The 19,868-nt window shown below is 40.0% G+C and overlaps 1 protein-coding gene across 2 annotated transcripts; it reads right to left on the reverse strand.

Moving 5' to 3' along the window:
• Positions 1 to 2,129: 2,129 nt before the first annotated feature.
• Positions 2,130 to 14,070, reverse strand: LOC142371735 (cytosolic phospholipase A2 gamma-like). Of its 2 annotated transcripts, none has more exons than XM_075454465.1 (14): positions 13,959 to 14,066; positions 12,099 to 12,209; positions 11,094 to 11,236; positions 9,947 to 10,133; positions 8,546 to 8,651; positions 8,317 to 8,457; positions 6,879 to 6,944; positions 6,641 to 6,781; positions 6,293 to 6,439; positions 6,116 to 6,199; positions 5,480 to 5,634; positions 4,668 to 4,839; positions 3,758 to 3,926; positions 2,130 to 2,384 (listed from the first exon to the last, which is right to left on the reverse strand). In XM_075454465.1, exons 1-14 carry the CDS (start codon positions 13,983 to 13,985, stop codon positions 2,333 to 2,335), a joined length of 1,701 nt encoding a protein of 566 aa, XP_075310580.1. In that variant the 5' UTR covers positions 13,986 to 14,066; the 3' UTR covers positions 2,130 to 2,332. The 2 variants fall into 2 exon arrangements, with proteins under 2 accessions (XP_075310580.1, XP_075310579.1); XM_075454464.1 differs by lacking the exon at positions 2,130 to 2,384 and adding an exon at positions 2,392 to 3,450 and having other exon boundaries at positions 13,959 to 14,070.
• Positions 14,071 to 19,868: the final 5,798 nt, after the last annotated feature.

Here is a 19,868-nt window from a genome sequence, read left to right on the forward strand (position 1 = left end):
CCCCCACCCTAAGGCGGAGGGAGGCTACCCTCTCGTCTACCGGTGTGAACCCCAATGTACAGGCGCACAGCCGGGGGGCAATAAGTATGCCTACACCTGCTTTACGCCTCTCACCGCGGGCAACTCCAGAGTGGAAGAGAGTCCAACCCCTCTCGAGGAGGCTGGTTCCGGAGCCCAAGCCGTGCGTCGAGGTGAGTCCGACTATATCTAGCCGGAATCGCTCAACCTCGCGCACCAGCTCAGGCTCCTTCCCCAGCAGAGAGGTGACGTTCCACGTCCCAAGAGCCAGCTTCAGTAGCCGAGGATCAGACCGCCAAGGTCCCCGCCTTCGGCTGCTGCCCAGCTCACACTGCACCCGACCCCCATGGCCCCTCCCACGGGTGGTGAGCCTGTCGGAAGGGGGACCCGTGTCGTTTCTTCGGGCTGTGCCCGACCGAGCCCCACGGGCACAGACCCGGCCACCAGGCGCTCGCCGGCGGGCCCCACCCCTGGGCCTGGCTCCAGGGGGAGGCCCCGGTGACGCGCGTCCGGGCGAAGGAACACGGTGTTCAATTTTCTTTCTCATCATAGGGGTTTTGTGAGCTGTTCTTTGTCTGGTCCCTCATCTAGGATCTGTTTGCCATGGGTGACCCTACCAGGGGCTTAAAGCCCCAGACAACATAGCTCCCAGACTCATTGGGGCACGCAAACCCCCCCACCACGGTAAGGTGACAGCTCAAGGGGGAGATAAAGTATTATTATCCTTAGATAAATCAATAACCATTTTAATTTAATAACATACCACTCTCGTACCATGACACAGTCTGGAAAAAACTTGGGTGATTGTCAGGGTGCGGTTCAGGGAAGGACACGAATGCGGACTTCAGAAGAAAAGGTGATTTAATTCAGGCAAAAATAACAATGGAACAAATAAATACTTATCTCAGGACTGAACAGGTTGTGGCATGGCATGCAGGGCCGGTCAAACACACACAAAGATCCAAACCAACAGACAGGGGAGACAAGAGACTAAATAGAGGGCTGGGTGTGACTGGAGATAATGACAGACAGGTGAGGGGAATTAACTAATTAACAGAGTGAAGGGGAAAACCAATGGCAAGACTGAAAAACTAAACATGAACAAGAACTGAACACCTAAAACATGACACTTAACAGATGAGTCCATGGACGTGATAGTGATGACAAACTGCTAGACTTAGCAAAGAATAGCTTAAACTCAGGAAACCCAATTTAAGGTTATTTGAATTATATCCTTAGCAACTCCCAAACATCCCTGTATGGGGTTTGCACTAAACAATCCATGTTCACACTGTCCAGGCCCTACTGACAACTATTTACATACTTTCTGGCTCTGCCCACACATGCCTGTACAGTACTATTGGGTATGAGCAGGCTGTCAGATTGTTGGCCTCAGGGTTCCAAAGTCCCCCATAAAAGCTCTATTTCGTGACCTGAACTCCGTAAACATGTCTAAGTATCCAGAATAATTTTGACTTACTGCATTGAAAGCAGCAAGAAAAAAGTATTTCAGTTGACTGGAGAGACAGATCAAAGTTTTCAATGAACTGCTGTCTCAGACTTTTGACAGATCACGATGGAAGGATTGATGGTTCAAAAGGTTGTGCTTACAGTGCAGGGTTGTCAATAATCCTAATGAGTACGGTGCTCGATGTCATGCAGTATATGCTTAAACCAGCTCTCACACAATCTCTGCCTTCAAAACATGTAGAACTGCAGCTTGTTTTTTGAAGAAACCCAGAACACTCAGGCGTTCAGATTTGCTCAGATTTGCCCATGTTGAATACAGAAAACTCTGCTCTTTTTTTGACCATTAGTCTAATAATTTTCATGTCAAACTAAAATGTTCTATTGACTTAATTTGACTAATACAAAGTAAATAATACATCATATTAAAGTAAACAATATATTATATTGATGTAATCTTTACCTCATCTTGCAGTTACTCTTTACCTCATGAACTACAATGTTCATGTCCATAAAATGTTACAGCGTTGCTTTAATAAGATTTACATTCAAATGGGTTCAGATTGTTTACCCAAATCATGAAAATAAAGGTCACCTCAGATGTGTGGCTGAGTAGCAGAGCACAATAAAACCAAATCAAGACATGCGGTATAACACATTTATTCATCATGTAAGTCCCAATACAAGCTCAGCTTAACTTTAAAAGATATGATTGTGCCTGCATAATGAAGCATGGCTGAATAGAAGTAATTCTTTGCTGGGTTTTACATGTCTTCCCCAAAAGCAATATAATGTAAGACAAGATAAGTGTTTGCCTTGAAATCAATATGACACTACAGATTTTAGTTCACAACAATCCAAAAAGACAAGATTCAAAGGCGCCTGGCACATCACACCTCCTAAAAAGTATAGATTGAGAAGAAGACATGTTAGATTTTTTATATCAGTTTTTTTTATCCATTACCTACAACATCACCCTCTTAGCCTCACACACCAGCTGTCACACTTAGAGAACGGAGGACGCAGATGCAGGAGATGTAATTCCAATGCTTTATTAGGGCAGCAGAATCAACAAGTTCCTCTTCAGAGAAGCTAAACAGGCTATGAAATATTATTCTAATAATATACTTTTCCAAAATGGAAAAGTATATCTATATAAATTATCAAACTCAAAATCACTCCTCTAACGGAGGAAAAAACAAAGGACCATGAAACTTTAAGATTAACTAAGGATCACTCCTGCTGCGGAGGAAAAAACAAAAAGCCTCTCCTAAAAATCGGAGGAAATACACTATGATAAATTTACAAACAAAAACCACTCCAACTAGGAGGGAAAACAAGAAGGCTATAAACAAAACTAACACTGTAACTCTTACAGGTTCTAATTTATCAAAATTCACTAGGGGAAACAAAAAACACTCTTTCGAGGATAAATACCACTTGGTAAACTTGGAAACAGGGCTTGGATATTAGGCTTGGCAAAAAGATTAAGATTAAGATCAGATTTATTGTCATGCATACACACGAAATTTGTCCTCCGCTTTTAACCCATCCAGGTTGGCACCTGTTGACACACACATGCACAGGGTCACACACTCAGAGACAGATGCCAACCTGGAGCAGTGGGCAGCCATTCAGCGCCCGGGGAGCATGGGGTACGGTGCCTCGCTCAAGGGCACCTCAGCCGTGACAAGGAGGTGGACTGACACCCCTCCAGCTATCAGTTCCACCAATGTTTTTGAGTGGCCAGAGTGGGAATTGAACCACCAACCTTCCGGTTATTGGATGACTGACTCTAACCACTGCCGCCCAAAGGCGAGGATGATGCACTTCATACGGACAGATACAACACACTGGCACAAGACAGGGGGAGACGCAGACTCTTAAGCACACCGGGGTAATGGGAAACAGGTGGATTCATTCATAGGACAATCAGACTGGAGCACGAAAGGAAGGGCAAGTGACCTGAAACGAGAGGGAAGTTAATCTTTCAAAATAAAACAGGAAATGACGAAACAATACATGAAACGAGACAAAAACCCAACTTAACCTCACCGCGGTGTGACACCAGCACACAGACATTATATAAGCTCCTACTTCTGAACATGTTTTAAATCTATCAATCTGATTTACAGATGTAGTAAACTCTCTGTAGTAAAAGTGTGACATTCAGTTTTAACCTACATTGACAGCTCTGTGAGAAGTTCTCCCATTGGTTTATCTGTCTTCTGTGCATCACGGTACAACCCATCCCACTCAGACCCTTCCCTACCTCTTGTTCTGTCTGCGGAGAGCAGCCTTGTTTATTTCTCTAATCACAGTCTCCCTGTTGTTCTTCATGTTAGCTTTTGCCGTCGCCAACACAAAGTCAATCTTCTCCTGGCTGAAGGGACGTTGGAAGGTCGAGAACTCCTCCATCTTTGCTTTGAACTCCTCTGCATCTATACATTTAATGACAATCCTTTAGTAATTATCCATTCCCGCTACTTTTCAAACAAAGCATCACTTTGCAGCATATTCATAAAGACAACTGTATATTCTGTAGGCCACAGACCATCTATGCAACAAAATAGCTATCAGATAACATGTTGAGCACTTACTACACCACGAACCATGACTAAACCTGAGTAAAATGTGAAAAACAGGCACAAACAGGTTTTGGGTGGCACAGTGGCTCAACATATTGGATTGTTTTTAGCAAATCCAGGATCTGTAATACCTCATTTGTACTCTTGACTAGATTAGATATTGTTCTTTTTTTCTTGTTGTGTCAAAACCTTTTTTTTTTTTTTAACTCTTTATTTATAGTACAAAACAATGAACAATTACACACTCAAGGTCCGGGGGTGGTCAGTATTTTCGAAAGACAGAATATCGTACACAACACATTAAAACAGTCTCACTCATTGGCCAAATAAGCATGCCATTTCTGCCATCATTTTTCACCTAGATCTTTTTGGAGTCGGATTGAGTAAGTCATTTGCACTAGGACATGCAGTTGTTTTACAATATCAACAAAAGTATCTGTAGTGGTGGCATTTTTCTGGAGCCAACATTTTGTGATGGCCTTTTTACTTGCTGCCAGCAAGACCCTAAGAAGATAATTATCAGCTTTACTCAATCCATCTGGAATAGTGTCAAAACTTTTGATTTGTATTGTAAATGAGCACATAAGAACAGACCTTTGCAGTTCTGTCTGTTGAAGAGCGGCATGAAGATGATTGTCGGCTCCTTCTCTTTTCCCTCAAACACGTAGCAATCTTTCGGCCAGTCTCTTTCCTCTAGGATTTTGTCATCTATCTCTGGGAAAGGCTTCTTCACATCAGCTGCGTAGTCTCTTGCAAGAGTCAGAGTCTATTTATTGAGCAGAGGTGAACAGAGGCAGGGACAAGCTGAATGTACATGAATTCAGTACATTTTCATAAAAAATAAAAAAGGATTGCTGTGTTTTAATAATTTCAGAATGAGCACCTTATATCCAAATACACTGCAGGTCTCCTACTCCACCCCTCCACCATATACCACTATCATGGTACTACAGAAGCTCAAATGGTACAAACCAAAAACTGACTCTAGAGAGAGACTTTTGAATCTTTTATGGTGAGTGTGAGGATGTGTGGAAAATATTCAGTTCAAACAAGTTGAATTCAAACAAGAAAGCGCATATTATTTGAATATTTTACTGCTGACCAGAACTAGAACCAGAACCAGAACTGCTAACCAGTAAATAGGAAACCTTATTGTGCTATAGCTGAGGGAACTGTCATTTTTAGATTTTATCTAGCTATAACTACAGCTTAATAATGTTTAACGTACCTTGATAGTTACTCTCTTTCCAGTTGACTTTTTAATGACAGGCAATTGATTTTTAATTTTCTAATATTCTATTGATGCTTACATGCACATTCTCTTGTGGACCTCTTATGCTTTTTGTTTTAGAAAAGAATGACCAGTTATCCAGGGTTCATATGTAGAAGCTACCATCTTACAGTACCTCAAACATGTCCCCAGCGCTGTACTCTGGTGCAATGATGAGGTCAATGTCTCTTTTGTTTCCCAGAAATGAAGGGTAAGCTACATTGATTAGCAGCCCGGCATCTACCAGATGAAATCTTTGTTCGGAGCGGAGGCAAGTTGGAACAGATGAATCTGTGGGCAAAAGAAATGTTTTAAATCAGGTGTTTTTTTCTCTTTGATGTAATCACCATGTATGATCAACATTTACAGCTATTTCTTACATAAGTCTCTTCTCTTCGTGTGTACTATGTCTACCAGCTGACTGCTAAGTGTACAGTTTGCTGCTAAGCAGGTAATGTATGGAGGGTTTTCATCATGATTTCACATAACACAGCTGCCTGTTATGACTAGAGACAACAGTGAGGTAAGCTGAGGAGAAATGGAATTGGGGCTCCTTTATTTTGTTGCCACTTGACAGAGCTTAGCTGGGTCTTTCTGCTAAGCTAAGGGGCAACGACCACCAGCTTCATATTTACAATTGTCAATCCGAACAACAAATTTAAGTTTACATGCATCATTTAAAACACCAAATTACACCAACTGTTTTAAAGAAAGAAAGAAAAAAAAAGAAAAAATATATATATTTTTTTCCTGTAGAGATCCGCTTTCGCACCTTGATATTGGTAGAGGAAGTTGTTGGTTGTTCCCCACTCCCATTTTATTATAAGGGGAATGATTTGCTTTGTAAGGAGAGAAACTGGGGGAAAGCACAGAGAAAGGAAATTAATTGTGCCTCATCTTCAACAATGCTGCCAAATTTGGCTGTCAAACAGCTTCAGAAAACACTGACCATGCGTTTTGAAAGTTCCATTTTCCAGATTTTGACTCCAAGTGTCAACTGCCACCAGCAGCTCTTTGCTCCACTGTTGGAATATACTTTTTCTCTCTTCTGGTGTCTTAAACTCTAGCAATGCAGACTTGTTGTCATTTACCCTGTCTGGAAAAGATCAAAATAAATGGGCACAATGGAGTCAGTCAGAAATTTGGTGAATTTTCATTACATTACAAACCAAAGAAATGTTCAAATGGGTTGAAAGCTAAAACGTTGGGTACATTCTTCTTTAAGTATCACCAGAAGCAAGCTTATGTTTTAGCCTTTCAGTCACCAAAAACAAAGAATTTAAATGCATTCCATTACCTTTGAGCATTTTTTGCAGCTTCTCAAAGTCAGACAGAGAAATGGGATCCTTAACAGTGCTTCTGGTCAGAGCTATTAATTTATCAAGGGCATTGTATACACGCAGGTATTCTTGAGTAGAATCATCCATGTATCCAGGCACTGAAACATTTGTATAAAGTAAGTGCTTTGAGATAAAACAAATCCCATACACATTTAGTAGATATGACTGCTAGTTAATGTTAAATAATGTGATTACCATTCAGCCAGGGAGGAATGAACTCTCTGATCGTCTCCTCATAAGCCAGTGCACAGCCTAAAACACCTGCACGATGAAAAAAATCAGGGTTGATATTCATCAATGACCAACTATCTAGTCGCGTTATCAGTGTTATTTTAAGATGCAGTCATACGCTACGCTCCATCCTACATTGGAAACACACCAGCTACAATGACATAACATACATGTATTTTGGATGAGGTAGCAGGGTGGTGCATCCATGTTTGAAACCCAGTTGAGAGATTTTAAGTAGAATTTTACATATGTATTTTTTTGTTTGTGGTTTTTGAGCTGCTATATGCCACGCTTGTTGTTTTCCCAACAATTTTTATGCCCTTTTAAAAGGTTGATGGCAAAAACAAAATGTTCTTACACTTACTCAAGGATGATTTAGCCTTGTGTAAAAGGTTGTTTACACTTTTGTGGATTAATTATTAGAAAATATAGTAGTACGCAGTATGTTTCCTTTTCATGTTTTATATTTCTAATAACCTTTTATCTTTTAGACATTTATTATATTTATTTATTTCATAAGTAACTGATGTGTCCACTCGTGTGGACATATGCAAGTCTTCCACAAATTGATGATCATAAATTCAAAGAATTTTCACACAATATAATTTTTGCCCTATACGTTTTTTCTTTAGCTAGAAACACAAATTTTCTTTTGAGACAGACATTTGCAGGACTTTTTGCATGTACGCCTATTGAGCAGTGGGTGTAGTATTTGACCGCTTCAAGCATAAGAGGCTAATGCCTTCCAATTTTTTACTTCTTTCTTGATTCTTAGATACCATTAAGTGACCCTAAATATGTTTTTTCTATGAAGCAGTATTTTAAAAGTTCAAATGTTTTTGATAGTTAGATGGAAAAACAGCTCCTGTGTTCACAAGCTTACGCGCTAGCTTTATATTTCTGCTGTTTGATACTAGCCAGGTGGTATTTAATGTCCAAACTGAGGTATCATTATTCAGATGTAGCAGTTTTCTGCAGTTGGAAACACGGTGGACAAGAGATACATTTACAAGCCCAAAAGCCAAAACAAGGAGTTAAAAAGTGTCAGATTTTTCCATTAGGTTCAGTGGCCTGCAAACTTCCAGGCAGTTGAAATGCATTCCTTCAGAATTATTAACCTGTAAACAAAAAAATGAACTTATTGTTGCCGCTTTATGATTAGATTTGTTTGTATCTTTGTATCTTACCTACCACTGCATCAGTTCTGTAGTTTTTTCCTATGCGTTTTTTTCAGCGTGTAATTTATTTTCATTGAAAAGACCTCATGAATATTTCTTTAACTTATTTTAGAATAAGATCCTCTACTAATTCCAGCCACGGCTCTCTCATCTTGCTTATTGTACATCAAAGCTCACTACTCTGCTTTTTCTAGAAATATACTGCAAAGCTTGCATACACACACCCTGCAGTTTGACCATGTCCATCTCTGGCTTCTCCTCCAGCAGCTCTCCACTTTGGAATTCGCTGCCCAAAAGAGATGTTTCAACAAAGAGACCCAACTCTGTGAATCCTGCTTCATGAGGGCTCACCTCAAACCATTTCCCTAAGAGATAAGAGACATTTTATACACCAAAACAAGTAATAACTCACTTTGGGTATAAATATTAACATGTGCATATGATAGTGTGTACCTTCTACGGGCCCATCTGAGAAGCAGCGCTTCTCTATGGCACAATAGATGGGGTAAGGGTTGGTCGCATTCCTGCTGGCTTCATCTGAAAGACGGCGTAGGTCCATCTGTTGAAATAAAAGATGATTATAAATAGGGCTTGGCGAGTTAACTCGTTATTATCGCGTTAACTCGTTAATTATTTAACGCCGATAAATATTTTATCGCGCATTAACGCAGGTTTTATTTTTTTATTATTTTTTTTTATTTAAAAAAATAAATAGATAAATAAATTTGGGGGGCTTTTGTGCCTTTAATGGATGGGAAAGTTCAGAGAGACAGGAAGCAGAGAGAGGGGAAACAACACGCAGCACAGGGCTGTCCGATATGGGACTCAAACCAGGGCCCGCTGCAGCGAGGACTATAGCCTCTTGTACATGGGGCGCCTGCTGTACACACTATGCCACAGACCATATGGGAGAGAAATGTCATGACATGGCCTAATTACATCGTGTGCTTTGTTGTTCGGTTCATATGAATATTGTTGAAGGTTAGAATGAGCTTGTTTACGATAATGGCAAAAGCCAGGCGCCTGAGAAAGATTGGGGCTTGAGCCACGTACGCATTGTATGAGGCAGGGCGGTATAAAAGTTTGTCACAAATTGAGGTCAGAGGGAACTTCCGGACATTCTGTACGCACATGTTTCTGTGACGGTTTGTTCAAATAAACTTCCCCATGAGAGGCTGACCAACGCGGATTCGACTCCTTTTCTCCACAACAACCACCCCTGTTTTATCATTTTTTTTTATTATTTTAAAAGTCTGTTGCTCACAGGCTTTTATTTTGTAAAAGTCTGTTGCCGTCTGCTGCGGAACTGGAAAAGAAAGTAATCGGCGGATCCACCAAACATGGAGAAGGGTACGGAACTTTTACTCGGCCATTTTCATTTTAAAGTTCTTCCAGATGGCGGAGTCAACAGAACCAAAGTCATCTGTAAACACTGCCAAGTTGAATTGTCTTCTCACCGTAGTAGTTCCAATCTAAAATATCACTTAAAGGCCAAACATACAACTGATAGCAGCAAGTCATTCAAGGAAACAGACAGTGGAGCGAGGCTTCTACATAAAAACTACATAAAAATGCTGATGTTAAAAGTGTGTTTGCACAACAAATGTTATGGCACCTTCATTCATATGGCAGCTCATTTAAAATAAAAAATAAATGCTAAAAGCTATACACTACTTTTGAATTCATTTTTGGATTTTGCGTACAAATGCGATTAATTGCGATTAATCAGGGAATCATGTGATTAATTAGATTAAAAGTTTTAATCGTTGCCCAGCCCTAATTATAAAGAAAGATTATGTTAGCTCTGCTTGCTTCAATTTACATAGACTTCAAGTGTGTACATGTTGCTGCTACCTGTTTCATGATCCCAGCAGAGGTCAAAACCCCCCACACATCAGTGAGAGAAAAGTGCTCCTCTTTTGCCCTCTCACCCAACCACTGCAGAGCCTGCTCCAGCTCAACCCCAGGACCTGATAGCCTGGAGACGGCTCCTTCAATGTTGGACCTCCATTCAGGGTCACTGTACAAGGAGGCCATGGACCTATTATAGAGGAGAGAAAGATAGACAAGTACACATAGGCCAGGAAACTTTATCATGGACTGAAGTGGAGTTTATAATAAAAGTTCAGTATAAAATGACACTAACCAAAAATTTATCAAATTATTAATCAATTACATAATTCTGATTTATAATGTTGAAACAGATGTTCAAAAAGATGAAAACTCAATACACAATAATAATAAAAAAGTCAAAACTAGAAAAAGGTGTTAGAGCCCACAGGAGTACATTTAAATGACTGCAAAGCCCCTACCACTACCACTATGCTAAGGTAAGCAAACAACCACAAAAAAAAATCTAGCAGAGTAGAGGAGATATAAGAATAAAAAAACTTTTTGAAAAGCGACCCTCCCATTCAGTAGAGCCAAATTACAAAAAGAGAAAGATGAATTAATCTATGAACTGAATGCTTTTTTTTTAATGACTTTTGTGTATATTTTTTAATATAAATCTGCCTTCAAGATGTTAAACATTATTAAAATCATAGTATTATAGACAGTAGCAGTATAAGCAAAGTTTCTAATGTTTAGGAAGCTAGAAAACCAGGTAAAACTACTTCTCCGCATGCACAGAATGATTGATAATCCACTCCTGAGTCATGGCCTGGGAAACTAAAATTGTCAAACCATGAAATGAAAAAATAGTGGGTAAAAAAAAAAATAAAACAGCTGGAAATGAATTGGAATTTAAATGAATCTACCTAAGAATTTACAGGCTTCAAGAAAGCAAAGTTGATTGAATGACTTTAGACTTATTGTTGCCTTGTTTTAATATTTGATCTAACTCAAGATAATGAAATATTAAGGTTTTGACTTATCAAAAGATTTAAAAGGTAATGGCCACTTGAGCTGTTTCTTTTACAATGTTTTGGCTTCCTAATATGTTTTGCGGTCATTCAAGCACAAATTTGTTCATATTGGGTGACAGTATAATTACAGTTACCATGTAGACCCAGAGACTCCTCCCACATAGAGCAGTGTATCCAGCAGACCTTCCTTTTCCATCTGATAAAGGGAACCCACCAGACCCACAGCTGCCCTCTGACCTCCCCCAGAAGCCAACATGGCGATGTGGGGAACTGAATCCTAGATGGACAAATATCAGAATTGACCAATTTAATTGAACTGATTATGTTTTCTAAGTTTCAGTTTAGTTTCAGTGTTATTTATATAGCGCCAAATTACAACAAATGTCATCTCAAGGCACTTCAATAAAACAGTCCAATTCAAGCCAATTGGAGTTCAATTCATTGTAATCATAATCCAATTGATTAAATTAAAAATTAGTCCAATTTATACATGCAAAGCCAATTCAAAAACAATTTCCTAGCTAAGGAAGTCAACAGATTGCACTGAAACTTGTCTTCAGTCCAATCTCCCGTCCTGAGCGTGCCTGAGGCGACTGGAGAGGAACGACTCCTTTCTAACAGGAAGAAACCTCTGGCAGAACCAGACTCAGGAAGGGTGGCCATCCGCCTCGACCAGCTGGGGTTTGAGAAGACAACAAAGAGGGGACAACAAACACCAACAAACATTTCAATCGCTCACCTGGCTATCGCTAGGTGGCTGACCGCATTGATATGAAGGGAGGCAAAAATAGCGCCAAGCGATTGTGAGGTCTGACTTTTTCTGGCTAAAGATTTTGTGATGCAAATGTATTACTCTTTTGAACGCATATTGTTTTGAGAAGCAAGACGCTTTATTTGTTTAGCCCCAGCCAACTAGCCGGACTACCTTCGTCAACGCCAAAACGAGGCTGGAACTCGGCTCACAGGACGTAGCAGGGGGTAAGAAATGTTCATAAATGATATTGCTAATATGGGATGTCATACAGCTTCATGTCAAAAGAGGCGAACTATCCCTTTAAGTCATGAAGAACACTAGCATTAGTGTTTCCTTTGGAGAAAGAAAAAACAATGAGTAATAAGTGCAAGCATTTCTTTCTTACCGCAGAACAGTTGATTTTCAGACTGTTGAGTGCTTGGAGAACAACTTGTTTTCTCTCGTTAACATACTTTTGTTCACCAGCACACAGAGATGCAGACTGACGAATGGGTTTCTGAAAAGATTCCAGAGAAGAAGAGCATTAATTTCATCCTACAGGTGAATGTTCAGACTGGGTCATTAAATCATGAGGTAAAAATCATTTGATGTACATTACTTTCTCCACATTATAGTAACACACTGTAGAAGCCTTTGTTTCTTCACACATACAGCAATTAATTAAAAGCATAAAGTGTAAGCAGAATAAAATTGTAAAACAGGATGTTTTACAAGTGCCTTTGAAATCACAAGCTACATTTCAAATGATGAAACCCAACGAAAATAATTTCATTAAAGATGGAACTCCCTAAAATAAAAGTCCCAGTTCGCCCATTTTGGAACAATATCATGTATTCACTGCTGGTTTATTTTTATGGAGCCATTGCTTTGTGGATCAACTAAAGAGGGCATCTGTTAAAGGTGGTACTTGTTAAATTACTTTATATGCTGCTGGGTATAGGTATAAAAAGACATATATAAAGAGCTTTATCCAGAGAAAAAAAAACTGCCTCTTTGACATGCGGCAAAGTAGAATACAATGTTGCTGAAGTAAGACTGAATTTTCTCATGAAAAACACAAAGTGGAGACACCAGGAGATAAAAAAAAAGGCAGACCTCAGCAACAGCATTAATATGGAAAGCGTTGCAGTGTAGTGTGTGTCATGTATGAGAGCGCTTAGCCCCAAAGACAACTTAGGCTTTAACGCATTTTACAGTCACTTTGAACTCCCCAGGGTGAGGAGCGGCTTCACCCGTCCACATGTTAGTGTGTTCTTGGGCAAAACTCTGACTCCTCTGAACAGTTTATTGGCATTCGAGTGTGCAAATGCACTGTATAACCTCCAAAACTCTATAGTTTTAGGTGTGTTGTATGAGTGTGCATGAATAGCTAAATGCAGCTTGTAGTGTAAATGATCTTTGAACTGCATTTATTGTAGTGCTTCTCTGGTATTGCGTATTATTAATTTTCTGTTATAAGTCTATTGTGGCCCACCACCACGTGACCTGTTATTACTAGCATCTACAAATGATTTAGGAGGAATCCTGTACAGCAGCAAAGCAAATCTTATGCCAATAGAGTTAGCTGACTGGCACATGTTTTTAGTGACATATTTGACAAAAGTAATTTTACTCATATGACACATTTTGTGAAACCAAAATGTATGATTTTTACATCAAAAGAAAAAAGAATATAGAAATATAGACAAAATATGAAAAAATATTTTACAATGCTAAATCAAAAATACATGTACAAACCCTTGTGAACTGTACTAGAAAATATACACTTGGATTAAAATGTAATGCTTGGCAGCAAGCTATTAAACATGCCAAGAACATAATTAGTATCCATCAATCAAGCATCAGTGATAATACTGAGAGCCAAAACAATACAAAAAGATAAACTATCCTAGTCTGAGCACATTCACTATGCTGTAGTTGGGGACATTACAGAAATATACAGAGGTGCTTAACAGACTTTAGAGTAGTTTTTGTTCTTGGGCTGGGACCCAACTGTTACTCGAATACACATACTGCAGTACAATTTCTAAAACAGCACTAGAAATTTGAATGTGAACTCCAAGTAACTCTAACCTGCAAACGAGTGTCTTGGCCAGGATACTCATCGAAAAGAGTTTTTACATGTGAAAAGTTTTTATTTCCTGAAAAATAGAGGTTGACTAAAATTAAGAGAAGAAAAACAACCTCCACCACTGTAAACAGCATGCTCCAAACAGGCACTCTATGTCTTTTCCAAAAGTCTCACCTCAGAAGCAGTTGCATTCTCCTCCATGTTGCCCTCTGCTTGGACTAAAACTCCAAAAGTAGCAAGCCAAAGACAAGTTGCTGCACATGCAAAACCTGCTTTTCTTGTTTTTGCCTGCATGTTAGGGCCTATCAACATCATCAAGTGCAATTCCAAAAGTTCTGCCTGCCTCTGTGTAGTTACATTGGTCAGCTAAGAAGACCCGCAAAAAGTCAAATATAGCTAAACACAAACACACACACACACACACACATGCCTGCTGATTTCTACCATATGTTGGCTACTGAGAGAAGAATTTTCCAATGTGAATCAGATGTCTAATTCAAAACAGGCCAAGAACATGAATACTCTTCAAAAAATATGTTTGAGAATTTAAAAAAAAAAAACGTTTTATGCTGTTTTGAAGAGATAGAGAAGGACAGGAAATAAAGGAGACAGCAAACAGAGGAACAAAATGCAGAAAAGGTGATTGGCTTCTCGGGGGCATTTGTGCCCATGTGTTGTGTGTGCATCTGAATCATTTGGCTGTCAAGTAGCAGGCTGTCCCACGGAAAAACAAGAAAAGAAATCCATGAGGTGTGCCACCATTGAATAGGCATAGCATTTTATCAAATCATGTTTGAAAAAGTTGTGAATGTTTCAACATTATATAGTCGCAATCACATATTATTCATCCTTTCTGTTTTTGTTCTCTTTCTTTATATTGTATTTTCATAATAAAACATTTACAGGTAACTATCTTGTCATTGGGCGGCAGTGGCTCAGTGGTTAGAGTCAGTCGTCCAATAACTGGAAGGTTGGTGGTTCGATTCTCACTCTCGCCACTTAAAAAAAAAAAACATTGATAGCTGGAGGGGTGTCAGTCCACCTCCTTGTCACAGCCAAGGTGCCCTTGAGCAAGGCACCGTACCCCATGCTCCCCGGGCTCCATCTGTCTCTGAGTGTGTGACCATGTGCGTGTCAACAGATGCCAACCTGGATGGGTTAGAAGCAGAGGACAAATTTTGTGTGTATGCATGACCAATAAATCAGATCTTAATCTTAATCTTATGTGACCATCAATGATTCTGTGGGTGAAAGAGGTCACTCAACAAATTTTCACCTGTATGGAGGATGTTTGCTAAAAATTAGAGAGATTTCTGAACCTTTCATGTAAGTTAAGTTGTTTATGACTCACTTTTAAAGATTTACATTCTCAGAATGAATTCTCACAGATTATAGACATTTTCTGGACTCAATTCATTTCCTGTTTTATTTTGTTAACCACTGTGTCATCCTTATTTCACTTCCTGTTAAGTTTCCCACCAGTCTCAGCCACACCTGGTGGCCATCAGTAATCATTGTCTCAGTACCATTTATACTCCTAGCTTTCCAGACCTACCTTGCCAGATTGTCTAGGTTCCTGTGTTTCAAGCGCTCTAGCGTTCTCAAAGTGTATGTATGCCCGTATTTGACTTTTTTCAAGTGTTTTTTGACCCTGCTCTTGCCTTGCCCAGTTTGTTACCTCTGCCAGTGGTTTGCCTTGGACTGTTTTTGACTCTGCCTCTGCCTACCCCTGCCTGTATTTTGCCCTGCGGATTGCCTCCCTGTGTATGACATTATTAAATTGTGTTTGATCTCTGCACTTGAGTCTCCAAGCCTGCTCGTTACACTTTCAACCTCAGGCAGGACAAACATGTTGGTGTTGATCGTTTTATAGGATTTATTGTCAATAAGAAAGTATTAAGCAATGCCAATCTTATCCTGGAACATGAAAGAGGACGTGACAGCTGTTTTGCAGTGATTTACAAAGACTCATATCAGGTCATAAGATTAGAACAACATGTTTGTCTTTATCAAGTTTATTCAAGAGCCTGTTGTATTGTGCAAGTTTATCTATGTTACATCTTGTCATCAGAGTATTTACTTCGTTTCCTTCCAGTGACAAACATTAATAACACAGTTAATTAATCAACTAGAGTGTATTCTAGAAAGCAGGTTTACTGACAATTTAGTTAATAACGCTGAAAGGAAGAAACCATGTTTTGGATTATCACCATAACATAAAATCTGCAATTATGGTAACTTACTTTGTGGAGCCAAATGATCTATGAAGAATCATTTTGTCATGTTGTGAATAGCTGTTCTGATGTTATGATATGAAATAATATGTGAATGCTTTAGAGAGAGTGATGATTGCAGCACAGCTGACAAAACTTGAACTAAATACAGTATAAAAGTAAGCTTTTTTTATTCTAGAAGCTACATTATGTCACCTGAACATGTTTATATTCACTGTGTTAAAATTATGACACCAAAATTCATATTACTAGGTCACACTACAGAGTTACAAATCTATAAATGTATGTCTTACATGTCTGATCTTACATGTCTTTTTCACATTAATTAATTACATATATTCCAATACAAAATTAATATTCAATTCATAATATCCTATATAATTTCACACTTTTAGCATCAGGGTGTGACTGTGATCAGAGTTTTCCAACCATCACAGTTCACCTACTTTGGCTTTGTTTTTCTGTGGATTCTTTGCCATCCAGGTCATGGTGATCCTAAGTGCTTAACTTGAAGCCAACTGGACCTTTTTATAATTTGGTTCTTCAAAATGGAAAATTCAATGTAGCGTGTTGTGGTTTGATAATTGACAACTGTAATGTCGTCACTTTGTCTTGGTACAATAGAAGAAAAAAATTGAAACTGATAATGAATATGACTGATTTTTTCTAATAACCTTATCCACCAATTGTTAAGAGTCTACTTATTATTGCCTGCATGTCCTGTCTTGATTAAAAAAGAACCAGTCTAACAGTAACTATCATAGAGTAATAGACGGCTGGAGCACACTGACTGGAGTCACAGTCTTTACTGTTCAAACAAGACTAACAAGCTCCACCCATGTATTCATTATTTAGTACATTTTTAATCCTGTTTAATCACTTATCCAATGCCATTCGTACACTTTTAGGTTGGCTGTGACTCAATGGTGCATTAAAAAATGACAGTATTTTCCAGGTGGGATCCTTTCAGTGCCATGTAACCCCACTGACTGTGTGAAATGTAAATAAACATAGAAAACATAAATACTATGCTTGATTGAAGATAGTTGAAAAACCACAAATGTAGAAACTAAGAAATTACTACGTTTTCACAAATTTCATTTCAAAAAGTTGTGTAATGCTACAAAAAAAAGGGGGAAATGATAAATTGATTAAAGTTGATTGGGTTTCAGAGAAGTAGCCTATTTTACATGCTTTATGATAAAGGAGGCTCTGAACCATTTAACAACTCCAATCTTGTATCTAGCAAGGATCCAAAGTTTTTCTTTGCTTCTCAGTCTCTGAACTCTCGATGTGTTCGATAGAAGATGTGGTGCAATTCTCACTTTCAAAATTTGATATGGTATTATTTTGAATAATCTGCAAATCGTCACACTGTTTTTATTCACATTCTAGACAGTGTCAGATCTTTTTAACAAGTAGATAATAATATAGAAGTCAGATACAAAGTTGAACTTAAGTTCAGTATTCAACTAAATGTACTTAGTTACACGCTTTCAGGCCTCTTGTAACAGAAGAAGTTCCTTCTCTCACTGCAGTCTCTGATCCCAAAGGAGGTGTTGCTGTTCTTCTCCAGGACGCCACACCTAAAGGCCGGGCAGCTTGGAATAGCCTGGTACTGCACCTGTTCTCCACCCACCCAGAACCATTCATCACCCAGGAAGCGCAGGCCCGTCCACACCTACCAACATTTTAGAAGAGATCCATATAAACCATATGGGATGAGTTTCTCAACAACACCAACACAGTGTAGAAAAGTGTCCCACCTCATCAGTGGTAGCCTGTTGTGCTCTTTCTCGTGCGTAGTCGTGGTCATCTGCAGTGATCAGGGTGGCCAGGTCGTAGCTGTTCTCTCTCCCCAGAGACCTGCACTGTTCTAACGCCTCCTCCCATGTCTTATTCTCCTTCATCAGAATCAGCATCTCATCAGAGCAGATGAATTTATGTTTTGACTGACAATCAAAATCATGCCATTTACCATAAGGGCCTTTCCGGGCACAGTTTTGACTGTCACTGTGCTTTGGTTCTGTAAGAAATAGGAGCAGAGTACAGACATGGATGCTCAGATAAGATTCTCAAGAACTTAGAACTCATAATTTTACCTGTACCATCACTGCCACCACACATATAACAAGGTTTGTCATACTATATTGATGTTATTGAAATACTTCTTTTTGTCCTTTGCACTTTTGTTCCTTGCTTCCTCCAAATGGAAGGAAAGGTTCATTTAACATTGTGAAATAACCACACAGGTATTTGTTCAAATGTGCACAGTGGCAAAGGTTCAACTATCTCTTTTTTTTCAAGATGTTTTGTTGCTGGATAGGCAAATTATATATTCAGCACATACACTACCATAGAGGTGGTAAATAACCTTTAGAGCCACTTGACAAATTAAGAGCAAATAAACCAGGCTGGACTAAACTGGAATTATCGAAGGGTCTTCGGTTTCCAAACATTAAAATCAAAACAATATAAAAGAAGTCCCACCTTCTTAACTAAAACAGATAAAAATGAAATAGAAGGAATCAACAAGACAATTTGGAAGTTCATGAACTAAACGTTTGAGATCTTTCGCATGATCAACTCAGTTAGTACTGCTTACTATCAGCTCCCCAGTTGGCGTAGTTTGCCATCTCGTCTCCTCTGGACCATTTCCATGGACTTTACTGATCCTCTTGGTACAATCCAAACCATCCCCAAAAATCATTTTGTAAAGCCTGATTCTCTTGGTACAATCCAATCCATCCCTTATCCCCTTCTAAAGCCTGGTTCTCTTTCTGATAGTGGCCAGGTCAGTGTAGTTCTCCCTGCAGAAAGACTGTGTTCTATTTCATCCTTACTGACCGCCAGAGGCGGTGCTTTCAAGCACTGGATGATACATCTTGCGCATGCGCAGGTCGAGTGTTAATACCAACAACGTCACTCGTGACCCCCTGCTGACCCCGGAGAGCCTATATACTTCCGGCAACATCAGCAGGTCAGTCCTTTTTCATCTTCTCGCTGCGCAAGGTAAGTACTGCGTCTGCATATGAGACGAATTCTAAAACCAATTCTACTTCATCGTTCGCTGCTGGTGGTCTCGCGAAGTCCCGTCGAGGCTGCGAGCTGCTCGCCCTTCAGAGACCGCGGCGAACTGCCGAGAGGTATGTAACCTTTTTTTCCCTCGGCTGATGAAGTTTACTGACCAGCTGTTACAAGCGCCGGTCTAGGTAGCATGCTCGCTCCTTCTCCCGGTGCTGTGCGCTGCACGTGAGTAACAGTCTGTTTATAGTTGCATTGTCGGTGAAGCTACATTGCTAGCCCTCTCCCGGCATCTGTAACCTACTTATGTTAAGCGGCCAACTCGGTTGTGCCGGTTCTTTGATTTTGTTGCTGCTATTGTTCTGCCCCTCTCCTGGTGTAAGGCGGCGTTTGCGCCCCCCGCTCCCAGCACAGGTGGCCTATAGTGGTTGTCGGTGAAGGCTCCGTTTGCGGCTCCCGCTCCCGGCATCCACCTATAGCTAATAGAACTTGCACTAGCCCCTCTCCTGGTGTAAGGCGGCGTGTGCGCCCCCCGCTCCCAGCACAGGCGGCCTATAGTGGTTGTCGGCGAAGGCACCGTTTGCGGCTCCCGCTCCCGGCATCCACCTATAGACGGTGTATAAATACAGCAATAGCCCCTCTCCTGGTGTAAGGCGGCGTGTGCGCCCCCCGCTCCCAGCACAGGCGGCCTATAGTGGTTGTCGGTGAAGGCACCGTTTGCGGCTCCCGCTCCCGGCATCCGCCTATAGATAAGTGTTTAAATATACAATTGCCCCTCTCCTGGTGTACGGCGGCGTGTGCGCCCCCCGCTCCCAGAACAGGTGGC

Source organism: Odontesthes bonariensis, chromosome 21 (assembly GCF_027942865.1).
Source record: "Odontesthes bonariensis isolate fOdoBon6 chromosome 21, fOdoBon6.hap1, whole genome shotgun sequence".
Lineage (NCBI taxonomy): Eukaryota > Metazoa > Chordata > Actinopteri > Atheriniformes > Atherinopsidae > Odontesthes > Odontesthes bonariensis.